Source organism: Heptranchias perlo, chromosome 21 (genome assembly GCF_035084215.1).
Source record: "Heptranchias perlo isolate sHepPer1 chromosome 21, sHepPer1.hap1, whole genome shotgun sequence".
NCBI classification, from domain to species: Eukaryota; Metazoa; Chordata; class Chondrichthyes; order Hexanchiformes; family Hexanchidae; genus Heptranchias; species Heptranchias perlo.
In genome coordinates this window covers 50,621,297-50,648,659 of record NC_090345.1, presented here as the reverse complement: position 1 = coordinate 50,648,659, position 27,363 = coordinate 50,621,297, and the positions used below count along the sequence as shown (strand labels likewise).

At 44.4% G+C, this 27,363-nt stretch overlaps 1 protein-coding gene across 1 annotated transcript in view; it reads left to right on the top strand.

Moving 5' to 3' along the window:
• The first annotated feature begins 4,016 nt into the window (after positions 1-4,016).
• The window catches only part of hk1 (hexokinase 1), a 93,667-nt gene continuing 70,320 nt past the window's right edge, over positions 4,017-27,363 (top strand). Inside the window, exons 1-2 of the mRNA XM_068002644.1 lie at positions 4,017-4,365; positions 11,075-11,237. Of these exons, the coding sequence (XP_067858745.1) occupies positions 4,303-4,365; positions 11,075-11,237 (226 nt within the window). The 5' untranslated portion in view covers positions 4,017-4,302. The remainder of the gene's footprint in view (positions 4,366-11,074; positions 11,238-27,363) is intronic.

The window sequence follows — 27,363 nt, the reverse complement described above, 5'->3', positions numbered from 1 at the left end:
ACTGCGCTCACCTGGTTCCATTCTTATCTATCCAGTCGTAGCCAGAGAATTTCCTGCAATGGCTTCTCTTCCTGCTTCGTTACCTCTCGAGTCCCCCGTGGATCTATCCTTGGCCCCCTCCTATTTCATATCTACATGCTGCCACTCGGCAACATCATCCGAAAACATAACGTCAGGTTCCACGTGGACACTGACGACACCCAGCTCTACCTCACCACCTCTCTCAACCCCTTCACTGCCTCTGATTTGCCACATTGCTTATTCAATATCCAGTATCGGATGACCAGAGATTTCCTCCAATTAAATATTGGGAAGACTGAAGCCATTGCCTGCGGTCCCCACCACAAACTCTGTTCCCTAGTTACCGACTCCATCCCCCTCCTTGGTCACTGTCTGAGACTGAACGTTCACAGCCTCAGCGTCCTATTTGACCCTGAGCTGAGCTTCTCATCCCATATCCTCTCCATCATCAAGACCGCCTACTTCCACCTTCGTAATATCACCCATCTCCACCCCAGGCTCGGCTCATCTGCTGCTGAAACCATCACCCATGCCTTTGTAACCTCTAGACACGACTATTCCAATGCTCTCCTGGCTCTTCCACCCTTCGTAAACTTGAGTTCATACAAAACTCTGCTGCCCATATCCTAACTCGTGCCAAGTCCCGTTCACCCGTCACCCCAGTGTTCGTTGACCTACATTGGCTCCTGGTCCAGCAACGCCTCGATTTTATAATTCTTAGTCTTGTTTACAAATTCCTCCATGGCCTCGCCTCCTCCCTTTCTCTGTAACCTACAACCTCCAAGCCCTACAACCCTCCAAGATCTCTGTGCTCCTCCAATTCTGGCCTCTTGCGTATCCCCGCTTTTCATCACTCCAACATTGGCGGCCGTACCTTCAGCTGCCTAGGCCCTTAGCCCTAGAATTCCCTCCCTAAACCTCTCCGCCTCCCGCTCTCTTCTTTTAAGACACTCTTCAAAACCTACCTCTTTGACCAAGCTTTTAATCACTTGTACTAATATCTCCTTATGTGGCTCAGTGTCAAATTTTGTTTAATTACGCTCCTGTCTAGCACCTTGGGACTCTTTACTATGTTAAAGGTGCTGTAGAAATGCAAGTTGTTGTTGTTTAAAAACCAATAACGGGAAGCGTTGTGTAAGCCCGATTTTAACTTGGGCCGTAAGTGCGGTGTGCTGGGGCAAAGGCAGACGACAAATCATCCAGTCCCCCACAGTGTGAGGCCCGGGAGATTTTAACTGCACGGCCTCATTTAAATCACTCAGCTCGGACTCCCGCTTGAAACTGGTGGGAATCACTACCAGGCCAGCGGCGAGAGCGAGATTTCGAGCAACATGAGGCTGCCACCGGGGACCCAAGGGAGCCGTTCCCAGCATACCTTAAGTTGTCAGGAGGGGAGGGAAGCCCAGGGCATGGGAAGCCCAAGGTTTCCTTATTGGGCCAGGAGGAGCTCTCCTGTTGCTCCTGGCCCACAAGGTAACCGACATTTGTTTTTGAAATCTGACCTCTCCTGGCTTTCACTGACGGCTCAGGCACTGGGCATCACTGCCACACTCGGCAATTAAAATCTCATCAGACCTCACATATAAATATTAATGAGACCCCTGCCTGCCTACACTGGGCGGCCCCAATGCGCCGAAATCCCGGCAGTTAAAATGGCGGCGGCGTGAACGTGTCAGGATAAGTGGGCAGTGCTTGCTCCTTTCCCGCTGGGTGGGCAGAGTTAACATCGAGCCAATAGTTTGTTATAAACAAAAAGCAAATTATTCCAGGTGCTGGAAATCTGAAACAAAAACATAAAACGCTGGAGACTCTCAGCAGGGCGGGCAGCACCTGTGGAGAAAACAAGAGTCAGTTGACCATTCAGGTATAATGCCTCAGAACCAACAAATATTAAGGATGAACAGTATTTAAGCAGAAAAACAATTGAAGGACTTGTCTTGATCTCCCTTTCTTGCTCCACTCCTTTTTGTGCCTTGCTGCTTTGTTGCTCCAATAGAGACCCAGTTTATCGAATGCACCGTGTTAGCAGGAAGCCTCACCTAGTAGGAGCGCATACGAGGAACTCATGGGATTAATCCTTGCAATTTTCCTACCATTTTAATGGATTGCAGGGAGCGTGCTCATAATTTCCTGATATGCACTCCGAATGAGGGAGGCCTCCTGTCAATAGTACAATCTGGAGAAAATCGGCCCTTATATTTGGGTGGTCAAGATAACTTATTAATGCAAAATCTTACTTAATGAAATTTGGGCACAGAGTTAATGGGGGTGAATCCGGTCAATGGCAGTAGCGCAAAATGGGCAAAAGCAAATTTGCAATCCTTTTTACACCAAACAATATCTTCTTTTCCATTGAAGTAAAAAGAAATTGGGCGTTGTGTCATTCTGACTGACGATTCACTATCAACCCATTTTGTGCTACTGACATTGACCAACTTCACCCCAATTTTCATTTTTACTGCCAGTTTTTCTTCTTCTCCTCTCAAAGTCCTTGCTGGGTTTGGTTTGAAGGCTCCAGATCACTCTTCTACCTCATCCAAATGGCCTTTCTTCAAATGAGAGTGACAGGTTATTTGACTATGGGAAGCATCATAGCTATGCCTGATCCTGTCCTCATCCCATGTCCACATTCGCACTCTTCCAGGAGTATCAGTGGATTGAGATCAAGACCATGAGCATGAGCTGACTTTCTACCCCTCCCTGGCATGATGGCCCACTGGTGTTCAGTTTAGATTAGCACAGATAGTCTCAGCACAGACTGGAAATTGAATCTGGCACATTTCTGGTCTATTTAGTCAAATAGTTAATTTAAATGAAAATAATTTGCATTATTACTGAATTACATGTTTTAGAACCATTGAAATGTGTGCAGTGACTGCAGCTTATCCCAAAAGTAGACAAAAATTGTATCTATCCTTTGATTACAAAATGATCGAAAAAGTCTGTCTGCCGACATGATTATTTTTGTAGTCCCAGCTTCATAGGAGTAGATGGAAACACTGGCAAAAAGAAATAGTGTGTGAGGTACACGTACCGAGGTTGTAGGCACATGAAACACAAGACTTGTTTTACAATACATGCTCCTTACATCCTCTGACCTTATTTTGTGGAATGATTGGATAGGGGTTGTTATGGTAATTTGTCAGCAATCATTTCTTAGCAGACACACTATAGCTTGACGTTGTTGTAGGAAGGCATGAATGTTTAATTTATTTACCTATGATTCAAGCATTATCTTGTTAAGATTTGGAAATGTTTGCTTTAAATTTAGATAGCTTAAACATTGCCACTGATTATACACTGTTGCTTTGACTAATTTGATACGTTCGTTTCTGACTGTAAAGCCGAGTATTAAGATGGCAGCGTGATAGAGTAAAAAGCAGTGGCCACTATGTGTCTCTTTAGTACAACATTGATAGGGCCATGGGGGAGGGGAAAGGAGACTAACGGTGAGAGTCACGACAGAAGCTTTGATGGTCACGTGATGACGAATGAAGAACTGGGATGTGCTCAAATTACATTGTGCAGCTTATGGCTGTGTGCTAGTAGTTAGTCGGTGATGCACTTTACATTGCGATCTGAGAAAGATATACCGCAGTATAAAGTATAATATCGTGAATCGTAGGTGCGCAATAAAATCATAAAACATGCTTCCCAGAGTTGTGGAGTACATATGGTTCAGTAGGATGGGATAGAGGGAGCTAAAATAATTTATGCTAAATTATTTATGATGAGAGGTTCTTTTATTCAAAGTATGCTTCAGACACCTAGAAAGAACTACCATAATAGTCTTTAATAGGTTAATTTGATTGGTATAATTCAAAGAACATGATTAAATTGAATAAATGACCTTTGTATGTCTTAGCACAGGAGTTAGATGTCAAAGCATTTATTTTGAAGACGTGAGGAGCGTGCTATGATGCAGCAGTTACATACAGGACTCCCTGCACCCACCCCGCTTCCTGTATGGGGAAGGTGGGTGGGTGCAGCCAGTCAGAGCTCAAGAGTTCTGCTTCTTTCCTTATGCAGCAAAGGCTTTTCCAGTGAGCCGATTACAACACAGGAAGTGGGTTGGTTCTAGTCCGTTGCCATATCGAAAAGGCTACTGCACCTCTCAACTTGTACAAGAGGAAAAGCCTCCATGAGTGTAGGATTTTAGAATCATTTATTTCAAAAGAGAACACTCACTTCAGTAGAGGTCAGAAGAGTTGTAAATTGTAGCTGTAGTCCGCTTGTTCTTTGAAGCTTTGTGTGTGAATTGTTTCCTGAATCCTAGGCAGGATGATAGCTGCACAGGTTTTGGCCTATTTCTTCACGGAATTAAAGGCTGATCAAGTCAAAAAGGTGAGCCCTCTTGTTCTATTGTGTTAAATATATCGTTAGTGCTTTTTTTTGTACTTAAACAATTTGGGCAGTGAGATCTATTAATTCAAATGCACCATTAGTAGGAAACAAATGAGAAACAAGATACAAAAGAGCTAAGCAGGTTTATCTGCTTTGCAAAATTGACCTCAAGCGTTATAGTTATATGTGGTACTTGCGTAGTGTGATCCATAAAGGATTTGTAATGGCTTCCTTAATCTCTTACTGCAGTGTCCTTGAAACCAGAATGGTGGTGTCATTCATATTATACAGGGAGTGCTGCTTTATATTTCTGTCTTACTGTGAATATTTTGTTCTATTTAATTTGGGGACTGATGGTAATCAGTGATAATGTGATCATTTTTTGAAGTTTAAAATCTTCAAGTAATTTTTGTCTGCTGGTTTTCCCCTTCTCTCCTTTCTTAATTTTATAAGTGCCCTGGACATGGGCCTTGCTGCGGTTCCTGTTTTAAAAAACTTTAAAGAAACAAAAGTTTATTTCAGTACTGGACACACCAGTAAGCACTAATATTAATGGATTATTTACTAATCTGATACTAACAATACAATATAGTCATCAATGCAGGGGGCTGATTTTCCCTGGCAAAGATATTGCAGTACATTGTATATCAGTTTGTGTAATTATGTTCTTTAGTATAATATGTGAAAACTGGGTATGACATGCTTCTTATAGTTTAGTTAAGAATTGCCTTAACTGGGTGTGTACAGCTAAAATACAACGCGGAGTGTTACAATATAATACCGTAAGGTTCTCTGTAAACCAACTGTTGGATTAAGAGACATTTGTGGAAAAGGTTACTGTATTTTCAAAAATATTTAGTACTGTTTTGCTCTGTTCCTTTCTAACAAATGATGACCTCTATGCAGGATCTTACTCCCAATTATCTTTTGGCTAGGTCATTTCCTCCTTTCAGGCCTAGCAATTTTTTTTTTAAAAAGCTATTGCACACATATCATTTTATAAAAAATAACAGATGAATAAAATAAACCTACTTTTTCACTGCCCTATAGCCCACATTATAATTAATTTTGTCCAAATCAGATTATTTTTAATACCTTTCATCTACAGTGCAAAATGGTGCTATTGCTTAGTTTAATAAACCAGTCCACAAAATGGAGAAAGAGGATTCCCTATCACTACTACACTTTTAAGCAGAGAATTGCGATCACATTTGTTAGCTTAGCCCAATTAGCCAGAACAATTGATTTGACTTGTCCTCAAGCAGTCACATCTCTTCACGGCTCCATACTCTCCTGTATAAATAGCAGACTGCTACATCTCTGCACAAACGTACAGAAAACCCATTCAGCTGCCTGAACTTTAACCTCCTCGTTTGTGCCTGAGCTCATCCAAAGATAACGCTGTGTTCTGAATGGGCATAATACATGACATTTTAGCACACTGGCTATATGTCCAGTTGGTCTTTTCTTTAAATTAAATATGTTTTCTTTACTTTTTCAGTTTTTTATTACGATCTCTGCTGATAATTGATTAAAAAATAATGATTTAGAGCTTGATAGTTTCAATCAAATAGTGCAGAATCTGATTTAAACTATGTATAAGTGCCTATATAGACAAAATTGGCACAACAAGATCCAGTGTAATGAAATGAATTATCAGGTCATCTGTCCTCGGAGGTTTTGGTTGAGGGAGGAATGCTGGCCAGGACACCAGGAGAACTCTTATTCTTTGAATAGTACCATGGAATCTTTAACAACAACAACTTGCATTTATATAGCACCTTTAATGTAGTAAAACATCCCAAGGCACTTCGTAGGAGCGTTATCAAACAAAATTTGACACCGAGCCACATAAGGAGATATTAGGACAGGTGAACAAAAGCTTGCCCAAGGAGGCAGGTTTTAAGGAGCATCTTAAAGGAGGAGAGAGAGGTGGAGAGGTTTAGGGAGGGAATTCCAGAGCTTAGGGCCTAGGCAGCTGAAGGCACGGCCACTAATGGTGCAGCGACGTTAATTGGGGATAAGCGACAGGCCAGATTTGGAGGAGCACAGAGATCTCGGAGGGTTGTAGGGCTGGTGGGCTACAGAGCTAGGGAGGAGGCGAAGCCATGGAGGGATTTGAAAACAAGGATGAGAATTTCAAAATCGAGGCGTTCCCGGACCAGGAGCCAATGTAGGTCAGCGAGCACAGGGGTGATGGGTGAATGGAACTTGTTGCCAATTAGGATACGGGCAGTGGAGATTTGGAACATCACCTGAACCAGCAGAATGGGCAGCCTTGGTTTAACATCTCTGAAGGCTGGCACCCCTGATAATACACTCCTTCAATACTGTACTGGAGCGGCAGACTAGATAATGAGCTCAAAATTCCTGAATGGAACCAAAACCCACAACCTTCTGACCCTGAGGCAAGAGTGCTACTAACTGAGATGCCAGTTAAGAGTGGCATTGGAAGTGGAGCCCCCTCTCCCCAGCTCTCTGCCCCACTTTCTCAAATCAACTTTCTTTCCTTTTGCCAATTTTCTGTCTCTCCTAACTTTTGATATTTTTTGATTCACTGGGTGTCAGGTACCTTCTGCAACCTCACATAAGTGACCATTTATCATTTATGAGCCTAGATGTTGAGTGTTGGCATACTATTCAACTGTGGGCCATCACAGCCACCTGGTGTTCACTATGTGCCTCCCACCACCTCAACAGAACTCTGTTACCTTCTCTAAGCAGTTAACACAATGAGTGGGCCTAGATGGTGAGGTCATGTGTCTAGTCAACTCTGGGGTACATTACAGCTAAGCCTGACCTCAGTGATATCCACACGTGCTGACTTTCCAGCAGAGTCACCAAGTGGGAGCCCTAGCTGAGCTTTTCCCTCTCTAACCTTGGGTCACTGTAGCACACTAATTCCTGCTCCAGTTGGCATCAGTTAACCCAGCACAGACCAGGAATCTCAAGACTGGAATGGCTTAGTCAGTTCATACCACTGGATCATCAGGGAATTATCAAAGCTTGTAAGGTGTAAAAACAGCCTTGGGCCTGTGCCAAAGGCTGAGTGAGTAAAAGCAACTTGTTGTGATTCTGAGTCCTGCAGAACAGGAAGGCCCCAAGTTTGACCTCTGCACTGAGTTAATCTGATAGGGCAGCAGTGGGGACACTATGATTGGTCTCACCATCCTGGGCTAGTCCCAGCAAAACTCAGCTAGGTTTCCCATGATCACTGCTGCACGTGTATACACGATTGTCAGGTGAGACAGGTTCTGGTTCTGCCGTGATGGGCTTTGCACTTGTGTACCATGCTGACGTTCACTGTCCAGACAATTCACATGAAGAATAGCCGGGGTGGAAAGACGTTGGATTCTCCTGGAACTGTGCCCTTGTGAAAGTTACTGCCTTCAGGAGTGATGGGGAAAAGGAGGATGTCAGTCTAAAAATAGAGATGGCTTTATTCATTTTTTTTAAATATGCATTAATTGAAGCACCACTTGAAGCACAGTCTATTGATTACAGTTTGTCCTTAGTCCTGCCTCACTGTAACAATGAAACCTTCCCTCAGTAACTGGGAGAAAGTGCTGTGTTTGTCAGAGAGTTGTGGATCTGGACATTGCACTTAATTCATATCTTGGACTGGGCCTCCCCGTCCCCGTCCCCCTACTGTGATTGCATCCAGACACCCCCACCCCCACTTAACTGTATGCCGGGAATCATTCCCTCAGGATCCTGGTGGTGACCTCCTACTGCACAAAATACAGCTTCTGGCCACCACCTCATTCCTGCTGGGTTCGGGTGGGAGTTCGCGCTGGGACATGGTAATGAGATGTGGGAGTTAAAATGGCCCAGGGCTGACCGGCACTACCCCCCCCAAACTGTGTATGAATCACAACCAGTTAAATCAACTCCCATTGTTGACCAGAGAACCCCCCCCCCCCTACTCCACTGAGCAAAAATTGCCCCCAGCCCCAACCCTTCTGAGCAGCAATTGCTTCCTCCCCATTGAGCAGAGATGCTACAAAACCCCAACCCCCCACCCCCACCACCCCCTACCTTGCTGAGCATGGATTGCAACCATTGCCATCCTTCAATGAGCAAACAGCCTGTTCTACCCTAAACCCCCAACCCACCAAGCAGCAGACGGTTCAATTCTCCCCAAGCAAAGATCCCGTTTAGCCCAAGACTTTCCCCCCTGACCGGCAGCCAGAATATTTGATGCCCAAGTGTACACAGAAGTGACTACTAGTATTCAAAAATCAAGGTATAGAAGCAAGCAAGGTCTCTAACTAAGGTGAGAAACGACGACCTTGCACAGTTAATGTGAGCAGGAAATCCTTTGTACCTGTCCACCCTCCCCCATTGGACAGACGTCATGGACCCCACTCGACCCCACTGAGCACAATCATCCCCACCACAGCAGAAATCTTAACACGTATCCTCACAGCCCCTCTGACCCCTACAGCTGAGCACAAACCAACAACCGTCCAACAAACCACCTTTCCGTTCAACAGAAACACGAATACTAAACTTCATTCCCTCACAGCAACAATTCTACCAGACTTCTCACTGACGACCTGGACATCCTCACCCCTACTGAGGACAGAGGTTCCCCCACCCCCCAGTGAGGGCAAACCTGGCCATCCTCACCCCTACTGAGGACAGAGGTCCCCCCACCCCCCAGTGAGGACAAACCTGGCCATCCTCCCCCTACTGAGGACAGAGGTCCCCCCATCCCCTAGTGAGGGCAAACCTGGACATCCTCACCCCTACTGAGTACAGAGGTCTCCCCATCCCCCAGTGAGGACAGACTTAGCCATCCTCACCCCCACTGAGGACAAAAACGACTTGACCCTCCGACCACTGATGAAAAGCTTGACCTTTTTCCCCCCAACCCTACCGGAGCACAAACCTGGCCTTTCCCTTCCCCCACTGAGATGAGAGCAAATCACCAACCCTCACTGATGTGAAGCATGCCCCAGTGCGCCCCCATTTACAACAGATTTGGGCCTATTCCAGTCCCTGCCCATGAGCAGTAATTCATCCCTCAGCCAATGAGAAGCAAAATTCCCCCCCTCCACTCGCTGAGAAACAGCTTTCATCTCAAGGAGGGTGGAATACAAAGGGGAGGTAGTGGGGGGGTACAGGGGAGGTACAGGGGGGTGGTGGGGTCCACCATTGTTGGGGGGGGCGATGGCCAATCACCAGGGTCCGACCACGCCAGGTGAGCTTGTCGGGCCTGACTGATGCACTCCTGCTCCTCCCACAAGCAGTGCAATAAAGGCCCTCACCGCCTGCTTTCACCTGAGGTGAATCAGAAGCGATGTGAAACCCGAACAGGTAAGGTTAAATTTGTTTGACATTTCTATTACAAAAAATTATGTCCCTCAACTATTGAAATTAGGTATATCGGCTCACCGTACATGTGAGCGCTTAATGGCAAGTGCAGTCAAGCTATTTTACTGATGGGCATCTCAGCGAGTCCAATCCCATCCTCACCTGATTCTTACATGTGTGCACATTCCAGCAGGACTTGTAATCCAGCAATCAGAAGTGGCGATCCTGACTGATTTTCTTTCAGTCCCTAGCCAAGGAGTTCTGTAGCCAATTATATCGTTGCTCCAACTACTGGTCTAGCTGAGATTCAGGTAATTCTGTGCAGAGCAGAAATTGAATCTGTGACCTTCAAGTCTGTGTAGCTTAGTACTACATGAACTGGGGCCTTTACTGGGCCATTATATGAACTTTTTTGCTCTTCATCTCAATTAGCTCCTCACTTTGACAAGTTTAGTGTGATTGGAATATTGCTGTGTGGATCAATGAGATTTCACTTCTGCTCTTTCACAGTGCAGGATCCTTTGACTATTTTCCACAGAGAGGATTTAGTAAAAAGAGTTCATTTTAATGTTGGGTTTTTAAAAGCATAATGTATTCAGACAAGTTTTTTAAAAGGGCTCTGAGACAATAGGTAGTTATGGTGATAATGAGCTAGTATTATGTATCCTAGTATACTCTGACTAATAAGCAATTTTTTAGACTGTCTTGGCAATTGAAAAACACCCCACACTCATTGTGTTGGAAAGTCTTTGATCCCTTCTCTGCCTGTGAGCATTGAGAAATAAAACTTAAACACGGACACAGGCAGGCAGGATTTTAGAACAGAGTGCTGTTCCAGAGACACTCGGGCCACAAATGTTGCGAGAAGGCAGGCAAGCATAGTCAGAAATTATATTGTTAAGTAAGTAACGTGGGGAATCACAACATGTTTTTATTTTGTATTATTACATGAAAATAAGTTGTACTGATTGAATTATGTGAATCTGATCATAGTTGTTCTGTATTTCTCGCCACATCAAGTGTTTGCTAGGTCTGTCTTCAGAGAGATTGAAGAAGCACGTGTGTGAAAGACATGAATACCCATTCGGAATCACAAGGGGATACTATTGTTGCACCCCTGGACTGTGCAATTGTACAGTAGATATAGGGCAGTGTGAGTCAACTCCCAGAATCGTAAAATGCTCCGGTCACTCAAGGGAGTGACTGATGCCACCGAACCCAAGAAAGTATCTATGGCAGGTCCAAATTTGTAACATTTATGTTCCATGGTGCAGCAGCAGGCTATGCCACTGGACTAGCACACAATTTTATTTTAAATTCCTCTTGTTCAGTCAGTGTTTTCAGCTACGAAATAACCCTTGACAGAAAATTTCATTTTTCTTTTCAACAGATTGACAAATATCTATATGCAGCCCGCCTCTCAGATGAAACACTGCTTGATGTTATGGCTCGGTTCAGGACCGAGATGGAAAAAGGACTGGGAAGGGATACTAATCCAACAGCAACAGTCAAAATGTTGCCCACCTTTGTTAGGTCAACTCCCGATGGAACAGGTGAGATATTCTCTATACTGACTTCATCCTGCCAGTAAGTTCTGTCACTGTGCTGGTGTTGCATTCATTTTTTGAATATAAGGATATTAGAAAAGTCAAGGAAGAAATGAGGCAATTCAGGACAACTGTCCTATTGTATTTATGATTTTCCAGCTATATTACTCTCACTCACTGCCAAGGACCACGCCCACCAGCGAACTATACTCAAAATATCTGGCATAGAAGTGATATGCAGGTCAAGGAGAATACCCTTCTTAATGTAATTTGCATACTAGAAATGTACTCTCTCTTTGGTGCTAGGGTGATGACTTGTTGTGTGTGGCCTAGGCTATGAATCAGACTTATTTAAAAGTAAAAATAGCAAAAGATCACCACAGCAGATTCAATTAAATTACAGTAGTCCTTTGCTGAGATTAACATTACATAACTGAATTTATAACTCCTCAGCTCATAAAATTATAAGAAACTCATGTATGTTTTCAACTTTCCACCTGGGTGTAAAACTGGCATTGTGGCTCAGCCGCCCGGTATAGAAACCACCCAATTTTGCTTCATTATCAGAGAATTTGTGAATGGAGCTGAACACTGGAATAATCAGCAAACAGTCCCACTCCTGACCTTAGGACTGAGAGAAGGCCATTGATGAAGCAGCTGAAGGTGGTTGGCCCGAGGACCCTTCCCTGAAGAACTCCCGCAGTGATGTTCTGGGCCGGTGATGACTGGCCTCGGAAACCACGACCATCTTCCTTTCCATCAGGTGTGACTGCAGCCACTGGAGGGTTTTCCTTTTGACCCCCATTTACCTCAGTTTTGCTAGAGCTCCTGTGCCAAACACAGTCGAATCCTGCCTTGATATTTAGGGCAGCTTTCTCAATCTAATGCTCAGTGAGCACAAACACAAGCCCACATTACATTCAAAATATATCAATGTGGGAAAGAGTACAGGGTTGGCTGGTGTAACGAAGGGAATGGTCAAACTGACGCAGTAGTCCTTTGCTGAGATTAACATTACATAACTGAAGCATTTGTGGAATTTAGGCTGAACTGCACAGCTCTTGCTGTGTAGCGGCTTCTGATGAACCTGATATAATTTACTATTTGTGAATCATTCCTAATGACCCAATTAGTGAACGAGGCTGTATCTATTCCCAGCTACGGCCTCCTTCAGTCGTAACATGGCACAGATAGTGGTGGAGTTGACCTACATTCTGGACATGGGTTGGCAATCTGATGCAAAACATAGAATCTAATACCTCAAAGTCTGTCTGACAGAAGTGCAAGAACAGGAGAGTGTTGGCAACATCTTATCATCCCTCATCTGCTGATGATTCCAATTTCACCTACTTGTGGCATAGCAATGACCAGTGCTTTGAGTGCTTTATTAGATCAGGATAATCCTGTAATCAGAAGAATAAGGAATCATATCCATCCTCTGTATTAGTAGGGGAAAAAGATCACCCTTTTAATCCTGCCACAGTTGGAGTCCAAGATCATCTGCAAACAACACGATTCTCAAACCTGTCCCAAGGACTGGTGGTGAGTAGTCAGAATTTGTTTCCGACATTGGGCCCGACACACTTTTATCATGCTTCTGCTGAATTTCTGATAGGGACCGTCAGCAGGTGCGGTGCACGCTGGGAGCGTGGTTTTGTAAAATTCACCTTTCGGTTTCAGCAGTCCCTGCCAACCGTGTAGTCCCAGGTGAATGGAAGACAAATATTGTGGCTGTCTACTATACAAAGTGACCTTTATGGCAAATCTGGTGAACTGGGTCTGTGGTTTCTTCAGAGGGTGCAGAATCTACATCATGTTCAATGGATGTGTGTCATTTTATTGCAACACCCATGCAGGGATCCCTTATGTATTTTTTTTATCAATTTGGCGTTTGTCTTCAGTAACCTGTAATATTTCCATTTTAAAGTGATGTCTCCTTTACTGATAACACTTCCGTATAGAGAACAGAGAATCACTGCAGCTCAATCCAGACAGAATTGGACAGCAGGCTGGTCAAGTGTTGTTTGGAGTGCTCAGCTGACCAATTTGATGAAGATTGACTGTGATGTTGCTTGTCTATCTCTGCTCTGTAAGAGTAACAAGCTATGATTAACTCATTATCTTTGTAATCACATCCATGTTGTGCTTGGGCAAACAAGGCAATGTCTATACTAGCTAGTGATATTGTTCAGCCATTTCCACTCTATAAAGGTTATAACTGAGCATAGCCGAGTTAATCATTGACCAATCAGCATGGATTTCAAAAAGAATGTAATTCAGTAACCATAGAATCATAGGGGGGAAAATTGGATTAGGGCCATTTTTGAGTGCAGGTAGCGTGATGTGCTATTATCCCGCGCCCAATGATCCCTGCGCATGCAGGACACAAGTTTCAGCCGGCCCGAGGACTTACCTGCAATCAGTGTGACATTCCGGGCCTCGCCAATGCAATTTGCACTTTGCACTTTCCACCACCAGAGGGAGCTAAATCTCTTAAAGGGAGGATGTTTCTTAGAAATCTCTTAAAGGTAGCTGGTCCCTGTTATTTGCTGAAAATAACAGTCTACCATCTGCACGGAGTATGAACAGAGATCAGACATCGCACACGTGAAACACAGGTCTCATCCCTATGTTTACACACGGATGAGTTATGTTAAAACATTGAATAAAGGTTGCGCACTACTAAATTCCACATCCTCCAATCTGCACACCAGACCTCACCAATCCACTGATCTGAGTTGGTGCCAGGCCTGCGAGAGTGCGTGCACCAAGGTTCACTGCTGATGCACTAGAGGGCTTAGTCCAAGAGGTGGACAGTAGGAGGGGCAAGGGGTTGGGGGGGGGCAAGAGGCCCTCCAGACATATACTCAAAAGGCAGTGGGAGGCAGCGGGGGACGAAGTCAATGCCAGGCTCACGGCATCATGAACATGGATGCAGTGCAGGAAGAAGTTCAATGCGTTGACGTGAGTGGTCAAGATGAGTGAGGTCAACTGTCAAGTGGTGTCTCCTACCAACTGCACCACACACTACAGCCCCCATCACCCACATACCAATAAACTCTTTCCATCAGTACTCAACTCTTCCAATCAGATGCTTCCTCTCACCCTTACCACTGTTGCAAGCCGCCCACCCACAACTCACAGGCCACACACGCTAGCAGTTATTCAACCATGACAGGCACATCACCCAGACACACATCCCGCTTTCTTGCAGAAGGTAGCACATATCAGGAGGCAGCAAGCGGCAGTGGCATTTAGCCCCTCGAGCCTGTTCCACCATTCAATGAGATCATGGTGGACCTGTGACCTAACTCCATATACCCGCCTGCGCCCCATATCCCTTAATACCCTTGGTTCACAGAAATCTATCAATCTCAGATTTAACATTCACAATTGAGCTAGCATCAACTGCCGACTGCAAAAGAGCGTTCTAAACATCTCCCACCCTTTGCGTGTAGAAGCATTTCCTAACTTTACTCCTGCACGTCCTGGCTCTAAATGTTAGGCTATGTCCCTGCATCCTAGTATTGAAGTCTAGGAGACCTCCGAAAACAGTTACAAATGTCTCAGCAGCCAGAAGCAATAATTCAGCCACTAACCTGTAAATCCTGCATGGTCCCTTTACATAGCGCTGTTGGGGGGTCCTCCAGGCACTCTTAAGACACGTTCAGATGGTCGGGATTAAGACTGCGCGTTGAATTGAGCATTAAGTCCCAAAATGGTGTCTATCACTTTTAATCAGCGTTGCACACTGATTGAAGCCATTTTCTCCCTACTTTACATGATTCCAGCGTTCGTTATCTGCACTAACTGCTATACCAAGATGGCGTCCGCGCATGTCACGCTGGAAACGTGCGTGCGCATCCAAGATGCCATCTTGGATGTCAGAGAGGCCGTGTAGCGCCGAAACAATGGGCACTACACGGCCCAATTTAGCACCCATAGAATCTTACAGCACAGATGGAGGCCATTTGGCCCATCGTGTCTGTGCCAGCTCTTTGAAAGAGCAATCCAGTTAGTCCCATTCCCCTACTTCTCCATAACTCTGCAGTTTTCTCCCCTTCAAGTATTTATCCAATTCCCTTTTGGAAATTACTATTGAATCTGCTTCCACTGCCCTTTCAGGCAGTGCATTCCAGATCATTACAACTTGCTGCGTAAAAAAATTGTCCTCATCTCACTTCTGGCTCTTTTGACTCTTTTGAATTCTCATAGAATTCTTTGAAAAAGTAAGAGAGGATAAATAAAGGAATTCCAGTCAACATGGTTTCTATGCATTTTGAAAAGCATTTGATCATGTCCCACATAAGAGACTTATGGGAAAGATAATAGCTCAGGGAAATCAAAGGAATGTGTCTATATAGATAGAGAGTTGTTTGGGAGGCAGAACGCAAAGAGTGAGAGGTTAAAGGAAGTTTCTTTGACTGAAAGGATGTGGTGAGTGGGGTTTCATCACGGTGTATGTTGGCTCTGCTCTTATTACCATATACAGTCCCCACCACTTACACCATCCCTGTTTATCCGGGACAGCCGCCTATATCTGGAAAAATGGCACTAACCATTTGCCAATACCATAGGCGCCAATTACAAAGGAGCCTCTTCAACCATATTAAATGGGCCTGCTATTTCGGGCAGTTCAAGCAGCTGTTCGGTGTCACCTTCCGTCCGCCCCCTCTCACTGCCCTCCCTGCAGCACAGTTTTAATGTATTGGAATCACCCCCTTATTAAATGTTAATTTCGGAAAGGCATTCACAAATGCGGTGGCAGCAGTTCGAGAACTTTGAAATTGACCCGGGCAGCTCGTAGGGCTTTCCCCTCTTAAAGACTCCAATGGATTCACCGGTCACCGTGTAAAACGGGCAAACCACGTTAGCACGGATGTGCCCACCATATGCAGTGGGGATTGTACTTATAAATGATCTGGATTTAGGAATTGAGGGAACAAGAATTTTGCTAATGACACCAAATTGGAAGTGTGGCAAATTGTAGGCTAGCAGGATGGACGGATAACTGACAGATGCAGAGCAGTATAGAACAATGTACATTTTGGAGGTAAGAATAGGAAAGGAAATACACCCTAAATAGTAAGATTTTAAGTGGAGTTGAGGAGCAGAGGGACCTTGGTGGGGATGTTACCAGGGATGAGGAGTTACAGTTATGAAGAGGGACTGCAGACTTTATGGCTTTTTTCACAAGAGCTGAGAAGGATAAGTGGTAATAGAGATTTTCAAAATTATGAAGGATTATGACAGAGCAAATGGTAATAGATTGTATTCAATGGTCAGTGAGACAATAGCGAGAGTGCACAAATTTAATATAATTATAAAGAATTACCGCTGTAACAGCTCCAGGACATGTTTTTTTTATTCGTTCATGGGATGTGGGCGTCGCTGGCGAGGCCGGCATTTATTGCCCATCCCTAATTGCCCTTGAGAAGGTAGTGGTGAGCCGCCTGCTTGAACCGCTGCAGTCTGTGTGGTGAAGGTTCTCCCACAGTGATGTTAGGAAGGGAGTTCCAGGATTTTGACCCAGTGACGATGAAGGAACGGCGATATATTTCCAAGTCGGGATGGTGTGTGACTTGGAGGGGAACGTGCAGGGGGTGTTGTTCCCATGTGCCTGCTGCCCTTGTCCTTCTAGGTGGTAGAGGTCGCGGGTTTGGGAGGTGCTGTCGAAGAAGCCTTGGCGAGTTGCTGCAGTGCATCCTGTGGATGGTACACACTGCAGCCACTGTGCGCCGATGGTGAAGGGAGTGAATGTTTAAGGTGGTGGATGGGGTGCCAATCAGGCGGGCTGCTTTGACCTGGATGGTGTCGAGCTTCTTGAGTGTTGTTGGAGCTGCACTCATCCAGGCAAGTGGAGAGTATTCCATCACACTCCTGACTTCTGCCTTGTAGTTGGTGGAAAGGCTTTGGGGAGTCAGGAGGTGAGTCACTCGCCGCAGAATACCCAGCCTCTGACCTGCTCTTGTAGCCACAGTATTTATATGGCTGGTCCAGTTAAGTTTCTGGTCAATGGTGACCCCCAGGATGTTGATGGTGGGGGATTCGGCGATGGTAATGCCGTTGAATGTCAAGTGGAGGTGGTTAGACTCTCTCTTGTTGGAGATGGTCATTGCCTGGCACTTGACTGGCGCAAATGTTACTTGCCACTTATGAGCCTGAATGTTGTCCAGGTCTTGCTGCATGCGGGCTTGGACTGCTTCATTATCTGAGGGGTTGCGAATGGAACTGAACACTGTGCGAACGTCCCCATTTCTGACCTTATGATGGAGGGAAGGTCATTGATGAAGCAGCTGAAGATGGTTGGGCCTAGGACACTGCCTTGAGGAACTCCTGCAGCAATGTGTACTTCCTTTTTCGATGAGGCAACTGCGCGGGACAGCAACCTTGCCGCCATTGTAGGCCACCAACTGACCTCGCTGGGGTTCAGTAAAATCACAGACCGGAGGCCGATGGCCGAGCACCAAAAATGCAGCCGATGCAGGTAGTCATAAGACGGGAGGAGAGCAGAGCCTGGGGAAAGGGGGGAAGCAGGAGCAGCGAGGGGAAGGGGAGGGAAGCAGGAGCACTTGCGGGGGGGGGGGGGGGTGGGCGCGAAGAAGCAGGAGAAGCTCACCACCCCCCCCCGATCCTGTCTCTCTCCCCCCCTCCCCCCCCCCCCCCCCCCCGATCCTATCTCTTTCCCCCCCCCCCCCCCGATCCGACCTCTCCCCTGCCCCCCCCCGATCCGATCCCCCCCCCCCCCCCCCCCCCCATCCAATCTCCTTTCCCTTCCCCCGATAGCAACCAGCCCCTCAATCTGGCCAGCTGCCGGGACGGAGTATAAAATTCTAATGAGGTCCTGCCATTAAATTCAGCAGGACCTCTGCCCTCCTGGCATTTCCGGGTTTCCCAGCTGCTAATGGGTGCCGCCTCCCCATAGATATCGGGGCCAATATTTCAGTGAGCAAGTGGACAACCTATGGATCTAGGGAGACGGTGAAAGCAGTTAGTATTGATTCATTCAAATGCAAATTAGATAGATTTCTTTCAGAAAATTTAACATTTATCCAGTCTGCGAGTAATTTAAGACGTGGCATGTGGTAAGTATAACGTGCTCGGGAGGAACAGGTGACTTTGGACCACTGGTTCCCAAAGCTCTCCACCACTGGGGGTTTTTCTCGCCTCATATCTGGGTCTGTTGTAGACTCATTGATCAAGATTGATTGCTATGATTAGTTAACAGCTCTATTATCGCTGTATCATGTGACTACCAGGAAGGAGAAGGTGAACGAGATGGACCTTGGACTTTTTTTTGTCTAGGAATTCCTATGTTTGTGCACTGAGTTGACAAAGCTGACTGGAATACCAGCAGGGGGAACAGTTCTCTTTGTGCATCTCACTGTGTGAGCGGTGAGACTCAGCCCTGTTTCAGCGCCACTATTTTAGTTGACAGCAAGACCGTTTTACTGGCATGCAAAGACAGCTGAAACAAATCAAGATATATTACCAAAGACTCGCACCTAACCGGACGGACAGGATTGGACTAATGTGTTGGTCCACATGAACATATTAAGGGAAATCAATTACCAGTAGGTCGTCCCTACTTGGATGGATAAGCAAGATGACCTTGGACATCTTGCTTATCCATGTCCCACTTAAGTGGGTTTACACCATTTCTTCTCCCCTTCCTTAAGTAGCTTCTTCACTGCCATGGCTGAGAGAGTAGATGTGCTGATGTTGCAGTAGGCCCCTACAAGTGCTCCTCTGGAAATATCTGCTAGGAGATAGGAAAGACCGATCACCAGCCAGCACTTTGATTTTGACCTCCTCATTGTGGAGAGGCAGCTGGTCTCTGGCAGCCACTTCCCCCATACAACCTTTTGAGATTGGAAACAATGGAGTGGGATTACATGGATCACACCAGGGGGAATAGAATTAAAGTGGCATTAGCATTATGGAAAATCAAGGAACCACTTCTAGTTTCTTTCCTTTTGGGGAGGAGATGAATTGCATGTCATTTTTGTCAAAATAGGACCTCAAACACAGATGGCACAAGGATGCTTTTGATGTTATTTATGCTGGTGTATTGTGTGATTGTAATTAAATAAGGAAAAGTTTTTTTTTGTTCATGAGCTTGGTGCCTTTTTAGTTTGAAGATGTCTTTTTATGCACTAAATAATTGTTTAAATTTTAGATGAGGGAGAGTGCGCTGTACACTGAAAGAACTTCCTGGCACTTACATTCTCCTCAATTAGATTATTGTCACGAGATTCACAGTGCTCAGTTACATCTAACTATGCAGCTGAGTTTGAGAGGGCGATTTGACCAAATCTATTTTACATCTCAGACATAACTGGATGTAACTGGAAAACAGTATAGAAGTGCTGACTCACTGTGCTGTTACTACACTGAAGGAGATTTGAAAGAAAGTGCTTGAGTTCAGCAGAGCTTTGCAGAGTACAACTAGCTCACTATGTGCTTTCCCTCATCCATAGACAACTGATGCGATTAAAATTACTACTGTCAATAGCTTCTTGAAGTGGGCTGTCAAATTAATAACTGGAACACTCATCTGTTGCACAGTTACTTTTATGGGCTTTATTGCCAGGTTCTTATGACTGCTAACTGTTGTGCGCTGATCTAGGTGTGCTGGTGTGTTTTGAGCAAGGTCACATTTTTGAAAATAAGCCGAAATGTTGTCTTTTAAAATCTGCGACCACTGAGGAGAGTAACAGATTGTATTTGGAGGAATGTTTAGGGGAGAATGTCCTTCAGTTTGATTCTTTTCAAATTGTAGCCATAATGTTCTTATTTTATAAACTGCACGTTACAGATACTGCAAATTTAGTCGTCTTTTTATTTATAAGTTACACAGGAATTCTTTGTACATCCATTGGGGCATATTTCCAGATTAGTTCCTTGCGTCGCACCTTTTTGGGCAAGGCCCAATCAAAAAACAATTCTCATGGACTCTTTGCATCCAACTAGAGGCATTGGAGAAGGTGCAAAAATGATTTACTAGGATGATAGATATAACCTCTCAGTTCTGCTATCAGGAAAGATTGAATTGGCTGGGGCTCTTTTTTCCAGAAAAGAGAAAACTGAGGGATGACTTGATCGAGGTCTTTAAGATTATGAAAGGGTTTGATAGGGTAAATGTAGAGATGTTTCCACTTGTGGGGGAGACCAGAACAAGGGACTATAAATATAAGATAGTCACCAATAAATCCAATAGGGAGTTCAGGAGAAACTTCTTTCCCCAGAGAGTGGTGAGAATGTGGAACTCACTACCACAAGGAGTAGTTGGGGTGAATAGCACTGATGCATTTAAGGGGAAGCTGGATAAACACATGAGGGAGAAAGGAATAGAAGGGTATGTTGATAGGGTGAGCTGAAGAATGGTGGGAGGAGGCTCGTGTGGAGCATAAACACCGGCATCGACCAGTTGGGCCGAATGGCCTGTTTCTGTTTTGTACATTCTATGTAATTATATGTAATACTGTGAACACTGGTAACCAATAAATCTGCAAAAAGATAAGCTGGCATCATCCTTCTTGCTCTCCATTTCTGTTTTCTTCTTTCTTTCTTCTTTCTTTCTTCTTTCTTTCTTCTTTCACTTCTGACTCTCGCTCTCTTATCTGTCTGTCTTCTTTTCACTTTTCCTTTTTTCCTGTCCTTTCTTACTCTTGTTTTCACCTCCCTCTCCTGCTTGCCTCTGCAAAACTTTTCCCAATATTTCCCTATATAATGCGTTCACATTACCATGTAGGGAGTCAGGAGGAGGGGGCTGAGGGGGTGGGGGAGTCAGCAGATCAAGAATTGGGTGGGTGTTGCCAGATCAGGAGTTTGGTCCCTTGCCACCGTTACACAACTGGACATGGCACACCCCAGAGATTGAAAACCACCACTGCAGTGAAATGTAAGTCAGATGGGCATTTCTGACAGGAATATGTACACATACTAAACACAATACAGTCCCCACCACTTAAAAAGCTCACCTTTATAATGGCCAGTTGCTTATAACGGCCAAAAAGTGAAAACCGTTAACCACTCGTATTAACGTCAATTTCAAACTTGCCAGTTATAGAGACTTTAGTGCTCTGTTTATTTCAGGCAGAAACAACTGGAAGCCAGTATTTTATCAGAAAGTAAGCTAATGCTTGATGTCAACATTGCAGTTTCCGGTGGCCGGGAGGTTGCTGGGAGCCAGCGGACTTTCTCTCTCTCTCCCTCTTGAAGGGTTTTTTTTTACCTGTCATTGACCTGCCCGGTTTGCCTGGAGTCAGTGTTGGAGCCGCTGGGAGCCCAAGTTGCTGGGAGTCGGAGTCAGAGCCGCAGACTCTCCCTTCCACTAGGGCTGAAACAGTGCATCTCCTTTGAAACACTTCAGAGATTCTCCTGGGCAATTGGCTGAGATAAATACTGCACCCCCAGTGAGAGCAGCTTGGTTTAGCGCACAATGTCCGATATACCAGACATCTCGTGTAGCGGGCAGATGGCGTTTGCACTAACATGCCCACTATAAGCGGTGGGGACTGTACTCATGTTCATAACTGCCGTTATTATGTAACAAATATGGCATGCATAGTTCACAGAAATATCATAAGATTCCGTTGTTAATTTTTGTTAAACACTGTAACCTGACCATTACAGGTTTTATTTTCTTACAAATCTATTTTAAAGGAATAATCTTCCATCTACCTGCTTCAGTGGCTCTGCTGTATCCCCAATTTTCTCCCCTCCTCTCCTGAAGGTACTGACTTCTGCTGGTTACAGTTTTATATGAACATACGAATTAAGAGCAGGAGTAGGCCATTCACCTCTCGAGCCTGCTCTGCCATTTGATAAGATCATAGCTGATCTGATTGTGACCTCAACCCTACTTTCCCATCTACCTACTATAACCTTTGACTCCCTTGTTAATCAGAAATCTATCTAACTCAGCCTTAAAAATATTCAATGACCCTGCCTCCACCGCTCTCTGGGGAAGGGAGTTCCACAGACTCACGACCCTCGGAGAGAAAAAATTTCTCCTCATCTCCATCTTAAATGGGAGACCCCTTATTTTTAAACTGTGTCCTCTAGTTCTAGTCTCTCCCACAAGGGGAAACATCCTCTCAGCATCCACCCCTTCTAGTCCCCTCAGGATCTTATATGTTTCAATAAGATCACCTCTCATTCTTCTGAACTCCAGTGTATACAGGCCCAACTTGTCCAACCTTTCCTCATAAGATAACCCTCTCATCCCAGGAATCAGTCGAGTGAACCTTCTCTGAACTGCCTCTTAAATAAGGAGACCAAAACTGCACACAGTATTCTAGATGTGGTCTCACCAGTGCCCTGTACAACTGTAGCAAAACATCTCTACTTTTATATTCCATTCTCCTTTCAGTAAATGACAACATTCCATTTGCCTTCCTAATCACTTGCTGTACCTGCATGCTAACTTTTTGTGATTCATGTTCTAAGACACCCAGATCCCTCTGTACCTCAGAGTTCTGCAATCTCTCCATTTAAATAATATACTGCTTTTCTGTTCCTCCTGCCAAATTAGACAAGTTCACATTTTCCCACATTATACTTCATCTGCCAAATTTTGCCCACTCACTTAACCTATCTATATTCCTTTGCAGACTCCTTATGTCCTCTTCACAACTTACTTTCCTACCTACCTTTGTGTCATCAACAAATTTAGCAACCATATATATTATGTCCCTTCATCCAAGTCATTGATATAGATTGTAAATAGTTGAGGCCCAAGCACTGATCCCTGTGGCACTCCACTCGTTACATCTTGCCAACCTGAAAGTGACCCATTTATGCCTACACTCTGTTTCCTGTTAGCTAACCAATTCTTTATCCATGCTAATACATTACCACCTACACCATGAGCTCTTATTTTGAGTAGTAGCCATTGATGTGGCACCTTGTCAAAAGCCTTCTGGAAATCCAAGTACATCACATCCACAGGATCCCTTTTATCCATGTTGCTTGTTACTTCCTCAAAGAACTCTAATAAATTAGTCAAACACGATTTCCCTTTCACAAAGCCGTGTTGACTCTGCCTGATTGCACTGAGATTTTCTAAGTGCCCTGCTATAGCTTCCTTAATAATAGATTCTAGCATTTCCCCTATGACAGATGTTAAGCTAACTGGTCTGTAGTTTCCTGCTTTCTGTCTCCCTCCTTTCTTGAATAGAAGAGTTACATTCGCTATTTTCCAATTTGATGGGACCCTTCCTGAATCTAGGGAATTTTTGAAAATTAATACCAATGCATCTACTATCTCTGCAGCCACTTTTAAGACCCTAGGATGAAGTCCGCCAGGACCTGGGGACTTGTCAGCATTTAGTTCTAATAATTTTTAGGCATTAATTTATAGGCAATCAGAATCCTGTCCAAATGTCTGTTCCTCATGTGCAAACTTACAAAGTGAATGTTGGCAGATTGTTTGACTGTGCAGGGCATCACAGTGAAACCTGACCTTGTCAAAGCGCCTGCGTCCCCACACACACGCATTTTACAGCAGAGGTGATTGGACAGTAATCAAGAATGGAGACCTTGGCTGTTTTTTTTTTCCCCCTGCTTAGCCCAGGGGTGCTCGGGCTACTTGTAGTTCTCCAACTGCTGTTCTAGCCAGGCTCCACTAACCCAACATAGACTCACTACAAAATCCCATTGCAGTTTCCTTTTGGTCTTCTAAAGAATGAACTATACCTCCTATTTTGGTATCACCTGCAAATTTGGACAACACTCCCTCTAGGCCTATATCCAAATCATTGATGCACACAGTGACCTCAGAACTGAACCATGTGGGACACCCCACCCACCTCCAACCACTCTGGAAAAGCTGCCCTAAACGCCTACTCTTGTTTTCTCCCTTCAAACCAATTTTTAATCTTAGTTTGCTATCCTTCCCCTAATTCCGTATCCCTTAATCTTCTCCAGTAAACTCCCATGTGGTACCTTGTCAAAGGCTTTCTTAAAGTCCATTTACACTACATTCACTGCCTTTCCCCTCTCTACAATGTCTGTTACCTCTTCAAAGAATTCTGAGGTTTTTGGAGCGCGAATGTCATAGGAACGTAGGAACAGGAGTGGGCCATTCAGCCCCTCGTGCCTGCTCCGCCATTTGATAAGATCATGGCTGATCTGTGATCTAGCTCCATATACCTGCCTTTATCCCTTAATACCTTTGGTTGCCAAAAAGCTATCTCACATTTAAATTTAGCAATTGAACTAGTATCAATTGTCGTTTGCGGAAGAGAGTTCCAAACTTCTACCACCCTTTGTGTGTAGAAATGTTTTCTAATCTCGCTCCTGAAAGGTCTGGCTCTAATTTTTAGACTGTGCCCCCTACTCCTAGAATCCCCAACCAGCAGAAATAATTTCTCTCTATCCACCCTATCCGTTCCCCTTAATATCTTATAAACTTCGATCAGATCACCCCTTAACCTTCTAAACTCTAGAGAATACAAACCCAATTTGTGTAATCTCTCCTCGTAACTTAACCCTTGAAGTCTGAGTATCATTCTAGTAAACCTATGCTGCACTCCCTCCAAGGCCAATATGTCCTTCCGAAGGTGCAGTGCCCAGAACTGCTCACAGTACTCCAGGTGCGGTCTAACCAGGGTTTTGTATAGCTGCAGCATAACTTCTGCCCCCTTGTACTCCAGTCCTCGAGATATAAAGGCCAGCATTCCATTAGCCTTATTGATTATTTTCTGCACCTGTTCATGACACTTCAATGATCTATGTACCTGAACCCCTAAGTCCCTTTGGACATCCACTGTTTTTAACTTTTTACCATTTAGAAAGTACCCTGTTCTATCCTTTTTTGATCCAAAGTGGATGACCTCACATTTGTCTACATTGAATTCCATTTGCCACAGTTTTGCCCATTCACCTAATCTATCAATATCGCTTTGTAATTTTATGTTTTCATCTACACTGCTTACAATGCCACCAATCTTTGTGTCATCGGCAAACTTAGATATGAGACTTTCTATGCCTTCATCTAAGTCGTTAATAAATATTGTGAATAATTGAGGCCCCAAGACAGATCCCTGCAGGACTCCACTAGTCACATCCTGCCAATGTGAGTACCTACCCATTATCCCTATTCTCTGTCGCCTTTCGCTCAGCCAACTTCCTATCCAAGTCCGTACTTTTCCCTCGATTCCATGGGCTTCTAACTTAGCGAATGGTCTCTTATGTGGGACCTTATCAAATGCCTTCTGGAAGTCCATATAAATAACATGCATTGACATTCCCCTGTCCACTACTTTAGTCACCTCTTCAAAAAATTCAATCAGGTTTGTCAGGCACAACCTACCTTTCACAAATCCATGATGGCTCTCCCTGATTAACTGAAAATTCTCGAGGTGTTCAGTCACCCTATCCTTAATTATAGACTCCAGCATTTTCCCCACAACAGATGTTAGGCTAACTGGTCTATAATTCCCTGGTTTCCCTCTCTCTCCTTCCTTAAAAAGCGGAGTTACGTGCAATTTTCCAATCTAGAGGGACAGTTCCTGAATCTAGAGAACTTTGAAAGATTATAGTTAGGGCATCTGCAATGTGCTCACCTACTTCCTTTAAAACCCTGGATGCAAACCATCTGGTCCTGGGATTTGTCACTCTTTAGTGCTATTATTTTCTTCATTACTGTTGCTTTACTTATGTTAATTGTATCGAGTCCCTGTCCCCGATTCAATATTAGTTTTCTTGGGATTTCTGGCATGCTATCCTCTTTTTCTACTGTTAATAATTATTCAACATGACCGCCATTTCCCCATTGTCAATGACAATATCCCCACTTTCAGTTTTTAAGGGGCCAACACTGCTCCTGACCATCCTCTTTTTCCTAATATAACTATAAAAGTTCTTTGTATTGGTTTTGATATCCCTTGCAAGTTTCTTTTCATACTCTCTTTTTGTGACCCTTTGTTGATCTTTGAATCTTTCCCATTCGCCAGGATCTGTGCCATTTTTTGCCTTTTTGTATGCCCTTTCCTTATGTCTTATACTGTCCCTTACCTCTAGTTGTCCATGGCTGTTCTTTTTTGGCAAGTAGAGTTCTTGCCCCTCAGGGGTATAAACCGGTTCTGTATCTCGTTAAATGTTTCGTTAAACATTTCCCACTGATCATCAGTCGTTTTACCCATTAACAGATTTGCCCAGTTTACTGTGGACAGTCTCTGTCTCATCCCATTGAAGTCAGCCTTACCCAATTCTCGAATCTTAGCAGCTGACTCACTTTTTTCCCTTTCAAACACTACATTGAACTCGATCATGTTCTGGTCGCTATTTGATAGATGTTCACACACAGTTAAGCTGTTAACTAAATCTGGTTCATTATTCATTATTAAATCTAGTATGGCTTGCCCCCTTGTTGCCTCTAGGACATACTGCTATAGAAAACTATCCCGGACACACTCAAGAAATTCGCTACCTTTCTGACAGTTGCTAGTCTGCTTTCCCCAATCTATGTGAAGGTTAAAGTCCCCCATTAAGACCACTATGCCTTTCTTACACGCTTGTCTAATCTCTGCATTTATACAATCTAGCACTTCAGAGCTGCTGCCAGGGGTCCTATATACAACTCCCACTATAGTCTTAGATCCTTTCCTATTTCTCAATTAAACCCATAAGGTCTCTGTTGGCTGCTTACCTCTCGTTATATCCTCCTTTATCATTGAAGTGATTTCATCTCTAATCATTAAGGCTACTCCTCCCCCTCTTCCATTTTCCCTATCTCTCCTGTAAACCTTATAACCCAGTATATTTAGTCCCCAATCCTGACCATCCTGCAGCCATGTCTCAGTAATAGCTATCATGTCATACCCTCCAATTTGAATTTGAACCTGTAGTTCATTTAATTTATTCCTTATACTCTGTGCATTTGTATATAGAACTCTTAGTTGGGCCACACACCCTAGCCTGACCTTCAGCTTTGATGCTGGGATAATCGCCTTACGCCTTCTAGTTTTCACTTGATCTGTAGTGTCTAAAGTACACTTTCTTTCTGCTGCTCTACGCTTTTCCCTTTCACTTGCTCTTGAACAACTGTTTGTACTATTTGTATTGTAAATTTCCCCTGGGTCTTCCCCTCTCTTGCTGCTCTCAACTTTACTCCCTTCTGACT